The sequence below is a fragment of the Chrysemys picta genome, chromosome 6, assembly GCF_011386835.1.
Source record: "Chrysemys picta bellii isolate R12L10 chromosome 6, ASM1138683v2, whole genome shotgun sequence".
NCBI classification, from domain to species: domain Eukaryota; kingdom Metazoa; phylum Chordata; order Testudines; family Emydidae; genus Chrysemys; species Chrysemys picta.
The window spans coordinates 29,939,369-29,953,258 of NC_088796.1; the positions used below are offsets into that span (position 1 = coordinate 29,939,369).

The 13,890-nt window shown below is 39.8% G+C and overlaps 1 protein-coding gene across 4 annotated transcripts in view; it reads right to left on the reverse strand.

The window, feature by feature from the left end:
• The window catches only part of PAIP1 (poly(A) binding protein interacting protein 1), a 37,812-nt gene that overhangs the window by 2,401 nt on the left and 21,521 nt on the right, over positions 1-13,890 (reverse strand). For 3 of the 4 annotated variants that reach the window (XM_065598899.1, XM_005282189.4, XM_005282191.5), the window contains exons 6-10: positions 12,391-12,516; positions 6,653-6,759; positions 3,162-3,279; positions 2,938-2,992; positions 1,161-1,254 (exon numbers count right to left, since the gene is read on the reverse strand). In XM_065598899.1, coding sequence (XP_065454971.1) covers positions 1,161-1,254; positions 2,938-2,992; positions 3,162-3,279; positions 6,653-6,759; positions 12,391-12,516 — 500 coding nt within the window. Of the gene's footprint in view, positions 1-1,160; positions 1,255-2,937; positions 2,993-3,161; positions 3,280-4,729; positions 4,829-6,652; positions 6,760-12,390; positions 12,517-13,890 lie in introns of all 4 variants that reach the window. The other variant, XR_010602158.1, reaches the window with a different exon arrangement.

Below are 13,890 nucleotides of genomic sequence, written 5' to 3' on the forward strand. Positions count from 1 at the left end.
CACATCCCCGTGTTCCCAAAAGCCTCAACTGTTACCTCATTAGTGGAGGGAGGGTGCGGGGGGAAGAAATCAGGCCTAGGCATCTCATACTAGGCACCCAAAATTAGTGGACACTTCTGATCTTAGATTTTCCATGTCTCAGTTCTCCATCTCTAAAACGGGGATAATACCAATACAACTCACAGGAGTGTTGTGAAGACATATCCTTGTGAAGCATTCAGATATTATAGTCATAAGCACTGTACAAAAGCCAGTGAGGAAGTTAGTAATTCTGTATGCAGAGCAGAATTTGAACAGCATACAGTTAATAAGGCATGGGGCTATGAGGATAAAATGAAATACTGAATGGTAGTTCATTCAGTGAATGTTGTTCAGCCTGTGCACTGAATGAAGCAGCGGTTCTGTGAGGAAAAAATAATATGGGATGATGTAATTAAAGACGATCATAATGCAGACATAGAAGGAGACCAAATTAAGGTTGCACAGGCAACTTTAATTCTGGCATTTCCTAACTTTTAAGTGGTTGACTTTGGAACATTAATTTTCTGTAGTTTTTAGTGTTTAATTAATTATATATAGTTTGCACAATGCAGCCCAGGTAACACTGCTGTGGAAATAAATACTGATTTCCCAACTTAGATGTTTAGAACTCCCCACTTTTAGTTCATTACCATAACCCTCAATACGATGCTTTGCATTTTGTGTAGGGCCTATGTTCTCAAAACTGCAGTGCTCTATTTTGGGCATAAGACTATACTCTTCCATTTTTTGTAAAATTAGTTCTTGGATGGCTCAAAGAATGCCAGACCTCCATTCCACCTACCCCTCCTCACCTCATCCCTCTCTCTCCTCCCTATTCATGCATGTCTTCTCCTATTTTATTACTGTTACCCTAACCCAAACATGTTATGTCTATGTAGTACTGTCTGATTTTGTGTTGTCTGGTCTTGCAGCTTTGACAATTTGTCAAATTACATAAATCTTTTAGAGATCCCATGAAGCATGTGATATTTGGAAACATATCCAAGCTCTAAGGCATGTACCTTTTTGAATTTTTCATTGTGCTTCTTTATGAAAAATCAATAAAAATTTAAACACAAAACTAAAATGCAACTTATAGATATTTTTGAGCAAAAGTATCAGACTAAAACAAAACATACGGATCTCCAGCCCCTGATAAATCTGTTCCATTTTCTTCATAATCTGGAAAGAAATCTTCTCTGTCAAGCAACTCTTGATATTTCTCTTGATAATCTACAGAAGAAAAAAAAATTGTAAGTTTATACATAGTCTACTTTTAACATACGAATGTTTCTAAGAGGTCTTGTAAAATTAGAATGTAATTTAAAATAGGAGTAAGATTAGTCCAGCACCCAATGATGCAATATGAACATGGCCTTTTTATTAGACGCTATAAACAATGAGATATGTATAATTCAGGAAAGTGATCTTCCCTTCTAATTTCAATGTTGCATGCAGTGTTGTTATAGCTGTGTAGGTCCCAGGATATTAATGACAAGGTGGATGAGGTAGTATCTTTTACTGGAACAACTTCTGTTGGTGAGACAGAAAGGCTTTTGAGCCTACACAGAGCTCTTCTTCAGGCCCGGAAAATATACGCAGAATGTCATAGCTAAATACAAGATGGAACAGATTGTTTAGCATAGCTGACATATGTTTCAAGGGACCATTCAAGAAGAAGTGGCCAAGTAGCACCCCTCTAGTCATAGGGAGGAAAAGAATGGGGGGGAAAGAAGCTGGAGGGTTATTAGTGGGTTATAGATTGTTGTAATAAACCATAAATCCAGTCACTCTATACAATCCATGATTTTTAATGTCTAGAAAAGTTATGAATTTAAGCTCCCAGGCTCATCTTTTGTAAGTGTTCTGCAAGTTTCCGTTGATGATGAGGACTGATAGAGTGATCCCTTTGTGAAAAGTGTTCACGCACAGGTGATAGGGTGTTTTTCTCTTTTCATCTTCTTGTGTGAGTTCATTCAAAAGCATAATGACTGTCTGGTTTCACTCACATAGTGGCTATTGGGGCATTTAATGCAGTAGACCACATGTGATAGGTATGTGTAGGACTCATGGATCAAGAAAGGGGTGTTGTGGAGGGTGCTGATCATTGTGGCAGTAGTGATATGTCTGCAGATTTTGCATCTGTTGTTCTGGCAGGGTCTGGTGCTGCTTTGAGTTGGTGTGTCCAGGTCTGTAGCACCAGACTCTAAAAACCATGGACTAAACAGACACTGGATTTATGGCTTATTACTACAGAAATTTTTTTCACTTCAAGGTCCCAGAAGCAAAGACAAGGTTTTCATCTCGAGGCCAAAAGACCAAAAAACATCAAGACACTTGATCATGGCCTTGGATAGACCAAGAGACTACCTACACTTGACCAGAGCTCGGAGAGCCGGGAACCCACTAACAACCCCCCATCACCCTCCCCCCCACTTGGCTCATATCCCTTTCAGAGTCAAAGTCACATCTACCCAAGCCTAATGGGCTCTTTTGACCTAGTTCAGCTCTTTTCAGGGTAAAATTCTCCCAACGATAACAAATCATGTCACAGGAGAAAGTTGCTGCTAAACGTAGGAGAGAAGAATAAGGAGTGCACATAAAATACAAGATGTCTTTCTTCTGTCTCCATTAGCTAGAAAACAGGAAAACAACAAAGCAGGATGAGCCAGCTATCCCCGTTTACAGAGGGAGTGATGTAAGAAGAGCTTTGCTTTTTCTCTGGTCCCCATCTGTGGGCACACTAGAAGGATTCAATCACTTGTTTGCGTTACCGTCTTCACACTATTTGCCATTGAAACTGCATTCATTTCCATTATTTAAAAATGGTTTATACTTTGTGCCTATTTGGACAGGGCCTCCTCAACTTAGTCATTTTCCTAAGAAATATATAGCTATACTAAGCTGGAGACATACCTGGGTCTGCTGCAGTGAAAGGAACACCCTCAGAGGTGTAAAATGTTGGTTCATTCTAAAATTGAAACGACACAGTAAATTATACACATATTTAATATAAGCAGGATAATCATTCATTGCCTTTACTACTTCCAGAACATCTATCAAGGTTAACAAAATTTCTATGCCTTTCTTTATGAATATAAATCAACTTGAACATTTGAAGTTTTGGAGTATATTCATACCATAAAATAGTTGGGGTCATTTTCAGGTGTTGCTTCCCTATATGTTGAGGTTACGTGAACTCTACCCCAGTTACTTGAGCGTAGTTCTACTAGTTTCAGTAGCATCTGTTTTACATCTCTGCAAATAGACAAAAAGCACCAAGGACTGATTCAATACTTTGTATTAAAATGTAAAAAAACAACAACCCCAAGATTCTTTACAATCCAACACCTCTGTAACACTGCATATGCTACTATTTAAGTCCAAGTCCCTTAAAATAATTTAAAGTGCATGCTTCACACATATTTATAGCTAAAGGTAGGGGGAAGAGAAACAGTTGTTAAACCAGTAAGATATCAAAACCCTAATAGTTACTAAACAAATCTACAGTAAAATGGTTTTAGGAAATGCCACCACAATTGATTTTGAATGAACACATATGTGAGCTAGTTTCTTACCCTGGATGTAGTGAAGTAATTCTGATTGTATAACGTAATCAATTACAGAAAACAAGTACACCTCTACCTCGATATAACGCCACCCGATATAACACGAATTCAGATATAACGCGGTAAAGCAGTGCTCTGGGGGGGGGGGGGAGGGGCGGGCTGTGCACTCCGGTGGATCAAAGCAAGTTCGATATAACGCGGTTTCACCTATAACGCGGTAAGATTTTTTGGCTCCCGAGGACAGCGTTATATCAAGGTAGAGGTGCATGCAAGAGAATCACATTGAAATGTTAAATATAGCCCCCCGGGATATTACATTTTACACTTATGTATGACTAAACAGTACACATAATATTAATACATTCAAATGATGTTTTACATCTTTACTCACTTCTTATGCGTTGCACAATACAATTACAAATGGCAAGTTCCTTCCCTATTTTAGCTAACACATCCTCTTAGAACCAGTGCAACATGAAACAAATAACAAAACTATTAGATGTATAAGTAACTATTTATAAAATTAGAGGCTGTACTGTTCTTGGGGAAATGAGAAAGTATGACATGTCCAAACTGTCTTCATTCCATACAATCTGCCTCAGAAAAATCCTCTGTATCTTTTGGCCCAGAACAATCTCAAATCAAGATCTATTGACATAGTGCAGCCAAGAGGATCTCAGCACCATCACTGCTAGGAGGCGCTGGAGATCGATCGCTCATGTGCTTTGGATGGAAACTGATTCCATCACCAGAGTAGCAATAAGATGGACACCTGAAGGCAAGCGAAAACGAAGCCGCCTGAAAACAAAATGGCGAAGAGCTGTGGAAGCCAACCTGAAAAACCTGGGGCACAGCTGGGAACCATTGAAAGGCTTGCCAGAAACAGACAGGAGTGGAGGAGCTTTGTCACTGCCCTAAATGCCAGAGGCGTAATAGGAACATGATGATAAGAGAATAGAAGAACAATCATCATCGTTCCCATTATGCCTCTTATGAGTAACATGAAATTTTCCCAGATGTCTACTGTATGACTGTCTAGGTTTGAGGAATCTTTCCCAAAACTTTAGTTATTTAACTCAATCATCATCATTTTGGACTTATAGCTGACAGTATCGCTTATAGTCCGTTTTTTCCCTTACCTATTTTTATGAAGGAAGATATTGTAGTTTAATCAATGGCAATGAAATGTGTGCAATGAGAGAAAAAAATTAAATGTCATGTTTCCAAGCTCACTTGTTCTAAAAAAAAAAAAAAAATTATTGATGAGCATATAGCATAATAAAATCATGAAAAGTAACAACTCACAAATTATTTAAAAAGTTGAGTGTTAATAGTAAGCAAAATCCAAGATACTGCCAAGGCTTTTGATTTATGTAAAGTGGCTAACAGCCATAAAGTTGGTGCAACAGAACAAAAAAATCCAATTATGTTCAGGAGGTCACAGTACTGGGTAATTGGAGGACATGGTTTTCTTTATAAAGTTACACCTTGAAGACAATAAATCCTTCAAATTTGTTTTGTTCCAGGATTTATTTTGGATAAATTCTCTTTCCTCATCAGGGTCTGGATGCAGGGAGATGGATTTTATACTACTTTCTCTCAACTAGATCTACAGAAGGCACAAATTCAGGGATTTGATTTCCCCCCTCATAGTTAATTGAAAAGATGATATGCAATAGACAATACTTCCATTTCCATTAAAATATCAAACCTGAAGCAAGACTGAATCAAGCAGAGTCTGTAACATTCTCTTTCATGTCAGCATTGCCATCTGTGATCTTACATCAAGATGGCAATTTCACTAATTATTACCCCTCCCACCGAAAAGCCTGCATAAGAAAGCTGGGGGGATGAAAACTCAACAACATTCACTTATCTGAATTTACCTTTGACTTTTTCCTCTGGTGAGAGAGGCTTTGGTTACCATGGATTTTGGAGGCTGTAGGTCCTCCCATTCCCAATGATCTTGGCGATCCACAAATATGAATCTCCTTCCATACAAAGCCAGAAGCTCTCAGGTGCAATACCTGCCACAGATGCTACTGAGCAGTAACAGGGCTTCTGCAGGGACAACTACTGATCCACTGGCCTTCCTCCCTCTGACAGGAGACCTGCTGCAATTGTCTGGATCCCACTATAACTGTGTAATAGCAGCCTTGGAAGGACTCAAAGGGATGGAATAAACTCCTGCCCAGATTTCTATGTAGAAGTCCAGAAGCTGAATGTAGTAGAGTGACATTTACCCAGCCACTCCTCCATTGTTTCTCCAATCTCTAATCAGATCCATAAGAGACAGAGGATGTATCGTGGCAGCAGAATAATCATTGGGGATGATCAGCGACACTGAATAAAGTCAATAAATCCTCAGACTAGTGAAGTCAATCTCCCTCACAATGTCTTGAATCAACATATTCTATGCAAGATACTCTAGCAGGAACAGTTTTGCCACTTATAATTATAGCATCCAACATATTCTCTTAGAAAACTAATCTTAACTCTTCTGCACAGCAGTTCATTTTGGAAGTGCTGTTGGTTCAAATTAATGAATATAATGGAGATATATTAGCAGTCAAACATACAATATTCATGGTATTCTATAGTAACCAGTCATCATATATGGTATATAAATTTCCAAGGTGGTAAATTGTGAACAAAACCAAGAAATATTGTAACTGATAAAGTTTCTTCAACAAATGCAATAATTATAATGTCCACTATCGAAGTATAGCACTAAAAAGGTATTTTAACACCTAAGGTTAAAATCTTTATTAATTTCTTAAACTATCTAATTTATACATGTACAAATTTCCCAGTCATTCTTTAGAAACAGGATTTGCTGTGTGGGAATATCCTAGCATAAAGTATATTACCTCATGGCCCATAAGAACAAAGACCATTAAGGTTACTATAACTCTGAAAAGAATGCATTCTTCACACTGACATACTTAATATTTCTACTGTATTCAAATTCACATACAGCTCTGAAGAAGAAGTAGGAAAACCCCACACATGAGTAAGGGAATGCATTGAAGAATTAATGATCAACTAATTTTTCTTCCCACCTGCTGCAATTTGCATCCAGGACGACATTTTCAATTCTCTGAACCATTTCATCCATATCAGTCTTTCCTTTTTCTTTCCATGCATCTTCCAAAACTGACCCGGTCAACTAAAAAAAAGGGGGAGCATATTTTATTAATAAAAAAGCATGTAAGTTCACTACATAAAATCTTAAAAAGCAAAGTTATTTCGGTTCATGGAATTCTGTGACAAGTGTAGACACATTTTTTGACTACCCTAAAGGAAAAGCCAACCTTGATTTTCTAGATGTCTTTAATTTCATAACATTACAGGACTGTATAAGTTGATGAATTCTCATTAAATTGAGTTGGCAGTTCATCAACAGCTGGCCTTTGGTTTCTGTAAACAATGTGAGTTTGGTCACTGAAGCTTCCACTCTTTAATGCTACTTAGAAGTTGAATGACCAGCCCTGTTGCCATTTATGTTATCTTCAGGACTTTACACTAACCACAATTTGAAAACAACTCTTCAATAACCTCACAAGGCTTTAAAACAGTCACATAAGGTTCACTCTTTAAACATGTGCACACAACCTGAAGGTATTTTTCAAGCAACGAGGACTTTTCTATTTTACTATTTTTATAATTCTTTCCCTTAAAAAGAGGGATAGATCACTGGGTTTGCCCAAAAACCCACATATCACTGGAAGATGAGTAGCTCTCCCTAGAGTACTTAGTGTAGGCATTACCTCAGAGGTCTTGCAATTAGGCCAAAATACCATGAGAAAGATAAACTTCAATGTTATCTCAAAGTTAAATTTTGCAATAAAAGTAATATTTATTTAGATTTATGACAAAAAGCTAAACAAACTGGTACTAAGTTCCCAAATTCCACATTTTAAAAAAAAAAGTATTTTTAGGATATCTGAAATTAAAGAAGAGAAAAAGAACACAGTTTATATGCAAGTTTAGAACTTCCATGAATCACAAAAGACTAATATGGCTACAGGTATGAAAGAAAGCAGCACGATTAGACCTTACCTGAAATTTTGACTTTTGACTCATTTGAAATTCTGTCCCTGAAAGATTTCAACCCTTATTACTAAAATGTAATATATCTATTTTTTCCTAATGAAGTTATGATTGATGCATTTTATGGCAATTGCTAATGTTGGTCTATTGAGTAATATATCATATATAAAGCTAGACTCAATAAACAGACTTCCAACCAGACTGATCTGGCCCTTCTTCACTCAGAGGAATAGAAATTTAGTACAATGCACCTTACTGTTGACAGCATAAAAAAAAAAATCAAGGCCGTCTTGACTGCTCTGTGCAGGGATTAACAATATCTTGGCACTCTCAGAAGAGCCAGGATTTGCCTGTGATCTTTGTCAAAATTTCCCCTGCCTCCACTATTGTGTACTGTACACTAGCTGGTTGCTGACCTACAGCCTCAGAGTTGCTGTATTTCACTGGTGCTATATATATTGTTAAACTCTTTTGGGATCCTTTGAGATTATAGTTTACTACATACAAAGTAAAATATTTTTAAAGTTACATTGCTATATTTTCTGTAGTTAGAAAATGCCACTTAATTGTTGCCAAGTTAAATCCCATATAATACCCAATTAACAAAAGATAGCAACACTTCTTTTAATATAGAACGATTCTACTGGTACCACCGTCTTAGATGAATGATTTTGAAATGCATGTTTGTCCTGATGACTTCAAAAACAAAAGATAACAAAATACAGTAGATCATTTGATAAGCCAACTACAATCAAATATTTGATTAGTAGTTTTAACTTGTAACTGAGGGCAGATATCCATGGTCGCTGTAAGCCAGAGAGTTATTTGTATTACCTTAATGGAAAAGGCCAAACATTTATTTCTACACAGACTTCATGAACTACTCAGGATCTTTCATCAGGTGTAGTAAATATTCAACCACAAATCTATGTAAAACAGATTAAATGCTGTTTGAAATACACAATGAATAAAAAAGTGTGAAATACGAAAAAAAGCTACAGAAGGAATAGAAATCTTTGTGCCTGTACCCCTCACTTATTTTTTTAAAATAAGATTAACTCCCCCAAATCTTAATGCTGCAGACATAAAATAAACCTTCATAAAGAGCTCCACATTTTTAATTTATATTAGTTCTACTGTAGATATTTTCAAAAATTCCAAGCTTGGACATTTAAAATGAAGACATAAAAGCCTACATTTAGTACCTAAAGAAATGACTTTTCAGAGCGCTTAGCATCTGCAGCACCCAGTCAGCTCATAACTAAATCATAGGGAGCTCAGCACCTGTGAATATCAGGCTACTTAATTAAATATGGTTTCAGAAGCCTAATTTTACATATTCAAATTTGAATTTTATTTATTTGAAGTAGAGGTTGTTTTTGGTTTATTTCTAGTTGCAAAAACCCTGGATGATATCATAGAAGCAGTTTTCAGAACATCATGATCTCCTGTTCTCCAACACCAATTATACTCGTGATGTCACAACCATTGCTGTAACTAGATATCAACCCAAGAAAAAAAGTGAATTTTATTTTTCTTAAATTGCAATTGTTAAAGATGAACTGCTTAGATTCTCAATGAATTGCACGTTATGTGCAGACTCAAACAATGCAAATAAATTTTACATTTTAAAACAACCAAAACAAAACAAAAACAAAACAACCAATTGCTCCTTTACTTATCTGCCAAAACTTCCAACTGTTCTATGCAGCGTTGTTGTAGCCATGTCAGTCTCAGGATATTAGAGAGACAAGGTGGGTGAGATAATATATTTTATTGGACCAACTTCTGTTGATGAGAGAGACAAGCTTTTGAGCTTACAAAGAGCTCTTCATGTCTGGGAAATTTATGCAAGGTCTACACTACTCACTTACTTTGGTATAACTACGTTGCTCAGGGATGTGAAAAATCCAGTGCTATGTCGGCAGGAGGGGGCTTCTCATGGAGGTGGTGGTATTAAGCCGATGGGAGAACTCTCTTCTGTCTGCTTAGAGTGTCTACACTGACACTGCATTGACCTAACTGTGACTACGGCTACACTGGCGCTTTACAGCGCTGCAACTTTCTCGCTCAGGGGTGTGAAAGAACACCCCCCTGAGCGCAGCAAGTTACAGCGCTGTAAAGCGCCAGTGTAAACAGTGCCCCAGCGCTGGAAGCCACGTTCCCAGCGCTGTAAGCTAATCCCCTCGTGGAGGTGGAGTACCTGCAGCGCTAGGAGAGCTCTCTCCCAGCGTTGGCGCGCGACCACACTCACACTTCAAAGCGCTGCCGCGGGAGCGCTCCCGAAGCAGCACTTTAGAGTTTCGAGTGTAGCCACGGCCTACATTGACCTAAGTACTATGCCTCTCGTGAAGGTGGAGTTAAGTTGGTGTAGTGGTCAAGTTACATGGGAGGGAGCTACATTTCAGTGTAGGTGCTTACAGAGTTACGTCAAAATAAGCTGCCTTATATCCAATTAACTCTGTAATATAGATCAGTTGTCAGAGATAAATACAAGATGAAACAGATTATTTAGCATAAGTAGTTAACACATATTTAAAAAGGACCATTCAAGGCAAAGTGGCCTGTTGTCATCACAGGTAGGAAAGGAAACAGGAGGGAGCAGCAGCAACTGGGCAGGGGGGTGGGAGTGTTAGCAGGCTATAGATTGTTGTAATAAGCCATAAATCCAGTGTTTCTATTTAGTCCATGATTTTAGTGTATAGCAAAATTTGAATGTAAGCTCCTAGTCTCATCTTTTGAAAGTGTTGTGTAGGTCTCCTTTTAAGGCAAACTACAGTCCGCGGGCCACATCTGGCCCGCAGGACCCTCCTGCCCGGCCCCTGAGCTTCTGGCCTGGGAGGCTAGCCCCTGGCCCCTCCCTGCTGTTGCCCCTCCCCCACAGCCTCAGCTCACTGCACTGCAAGTGCAATGTTCTTGGCCGCAGGGCTGCAACCTCCTACCAGGCAGCGCAGCGGTGCTCTGTGCTGCGTGGTGGAGAGACTGGCTCCAGCCGGGTGGCACGGCTGCCTGTCCTGGTGCTCTGGGCAGCGTGGCTTTAGCGCCACCAGCCACTGCACCAGGTAGTGCAGTAAGGGGACAGGGAGCAGAGGGGGTTGGATAGAGGACAGGTGAGTTCGGGGTGGTGGTGGTCGGGGGCAGGGGTGTGGATAGCGGTTGGGGCAGTCAGAGGATGGAGAAAAGGGGGGGTTGAATGGGGACAGGGGTCCCAGGTGGCAATTGGGAAGGGGGGGGGTTGGATGGGGCGGAGGGGGGGGGCAGTCCGGCGCTGGGGTTCTGAGGGTGGTCAGGGGACAGTGAGCGGGGCGGCTGGATAGGATAGGGGCCCCAGGGGGCCGTCAGGGGACAGGGGGGTTGGATGGGGCAGGAGTCCCAGGGGCGCCATCAGGGGGTGAGAAGCAAGGGGGGTAGATAGGGGACGGGGGCTGGGCCTGGCTGTTTGGGGCGGCACAGCGTCCCCTAACCAGCCCTCCATACAATTTTGGAAACCCAATGCGGCCCTCAGGCCAAAACGTTTGCCTGCCCCTGCACTAAAAACAGTCTGGCAGTAGAGGCAATGGGGTGGTTTCAGTTGAATCCTGCCCTGCACTCACCCAACAGTGATGGCTCCTGCAGTTCTTGTGCTGTGGGGCTGGCTGGACTTGGCACGGCGCTCTGCTCCAGGCATTGCAACTTCCGGGGTTGCAGCACCGCTCAAGTTTGGCCCTGCCTCCTTGACTGGACCAAATTTGTGAGAGTGGAGTTGTGACCTGGGGGTTGTAGTGCCACTCACTCAAACTGGCATATCCGGACTCCCATCATCATGACATTGGGCCAAACCTGAGGGGCTCTGGGACCCCAGAGGTTGCAGTGCCTGGAAGAGGTAGGCAAGCACAGCCATCCCCTTGGGACAGGAGCTGCCATGCGACCTTTTGAAACATGCTGGAGACCCAATTTTGGGTCCTGACCCATGGGTTGAGAAACCTGGTCTATACTACCAACTTATGTCAGTATAGCTACATCGCTCAGGAAAATCCACCCCCCTAAGCAACAAAGTTATACCAACCTAACCCCCCAGTGCAGACAGCACTATGTTGACAGGAGGGCTTCTCCCTTCGACACAGCTACCACCTCTCGGGATACCCACATGGATGGGAGAAAGGCATAAGCAGTGTCTTCACTAAGTGGTGAGCTGTGCTGCAGAATGTAAACAAGCCCTGAGTAAGTTTTCCAGACCCGAAGAAGAGCTCTGTGTGCAAAGGAGCAAATGCTTTTCAAATGTTTTGAAACAAACATATTTGCATTTGTTATGGCTACACATAAAATGATATTAATGATTTCAGCTCTTAATATACTTTTATAGATAATCTGCAGTTTACCAGCAGAAACTATAGCAACTGCTATATTGCATTCCTTGCACTTTTCATCACTGGCAGGCAATGTTTTCTCTCTCCTTACCTCAGAGGCAACTATCAAAAAATATAGCAATCACTTTAAGGAGCTATTTTAACATGAAAATATGAAAGCAATAATAATGAACTAGCAATTTTTTTTAAAATATATCTTGGTGTTATTTGATCTCAACAGAGAACTTATATTTTCATATAAAAAGGTAGTGTTGGTCAAGTACTTACTTTCATACAGCAGGGCAATCTGGTTATATTATGACAAAACCTGCAACATTTCATCAACATTTAAGTTTACAAAAAGTAGCAGTTACAATATACTTTTAAAAGAAAGAAAACACTGAATATTGAACTCTTCCTACCTTCAGTAACTTTACTGCACAAATCAAATTGTTGTCCACAGGATTAGAAAAAAGCGCATTCAGTAATTCCCGAAGGCCAGTCTGCAGAATCTCTGCTCGCATTACTTGCCCTTTTGTTCCCTTAATCTACAAATGACCAAAAACCATGTCTGAACACTTAAAATGGATTCAAATTATTTCTAAAGTTTGCTATAAAGGTTTCCCCTCTTCAATTCTGTACAGGTCGATGTGATAATACAGCAATTGGACTTGACAGGTGGAGGAATATGAAAAAGTTTAATAAAAACTCCAAAAAAAATTCTGAAGTAGCTTTTCTATAAAATTTGACATACAGCATACTTGCTGGATGGTATTGCATAATGACTGTATTAGCACTTGTTTGGGAGGACCTACATAAATGCGTGTGACACTTCCCCATTCATGAGTGACAAAGGTCATCCCAAGCTCTTGAGAATAAAAACCTTTCTACCACACCATTACGTGCCCTATTTCCCCTCCAGATCACATTTGGAAAGTTCTCTTTGTAATTAGAAGTTCTAGAAACTGTTTTTTAAAATAAAGGTTAGATTCTGCAAGACCTGATGGCTGTCACCTGGGAAAAGTCTGACTGCCATCAGCAAATGAGCAAATTTCAAGTATCTAAAAGGGTGTCGTAAGGAGGAGGGAGAAAGCTTGTTCACCTTAGCCTCTAAGGATAGAACAAGAAGCAATGGGCTTAAACTGCAGCAAGGGAGGTCTAGGTTGGACATTAGGAAAAAGTTCCTAACTGTCAGGGTGGTTAAACACTGGAATAAATTGCCTAGGGAGGTTGTGGAATCTCCATCTCTGGAGATATTTAAGAGTAGGTTAGATAAATGTCTATCAGGGATGGTCTAGACAGTATTTGGTCCTTCCATGCGGGCAGGGGACTGGACTCGATGACCTCTTGAGGTCCCTTCCAGTCCTAGAATCTATGAATTTATAAATGGCTTTTTTGAGGTCTAGTTATAAAAAAAATTAATGTGCAATACATACATTTCTTTTGTGATTAGGTTCCCCAAAACAGCAAAGCACATATTTAACTTATTGGAACATTCAATTTAATTGAAACATGCACCAAATTTAAAAACCAATGAAAGGAAATATACGTTCTAAAAATCTCATCACATATTTACCGATGAAACTCACCAGGGTAAGATAAAAAAATCATCATATATATGGAAAATGAACTGGCATGCTTCAAGGCATAAGCCAAGTTCTAACTGATAAGAGTTAGGAAGGAACTTCCCCTATCAGCTGGTTCTTGGATTTGAGTACAGTAATATATATTGTGGTGGTTTCACCAGGCAAAAATCTCATTTCAAAACAGAGAAAGGAGACACCTCATGCTGACTGGTTTGCCCTAGCTTAAGAAAGAAAGATAGACAGCATCCACATCAAATACTGACTAAGAAAGTTGCTCTTATTATGATTTATTAGAAGCATTTTTAGTCTCTAAATGGCTTGTTCTTGGGTTGTTTT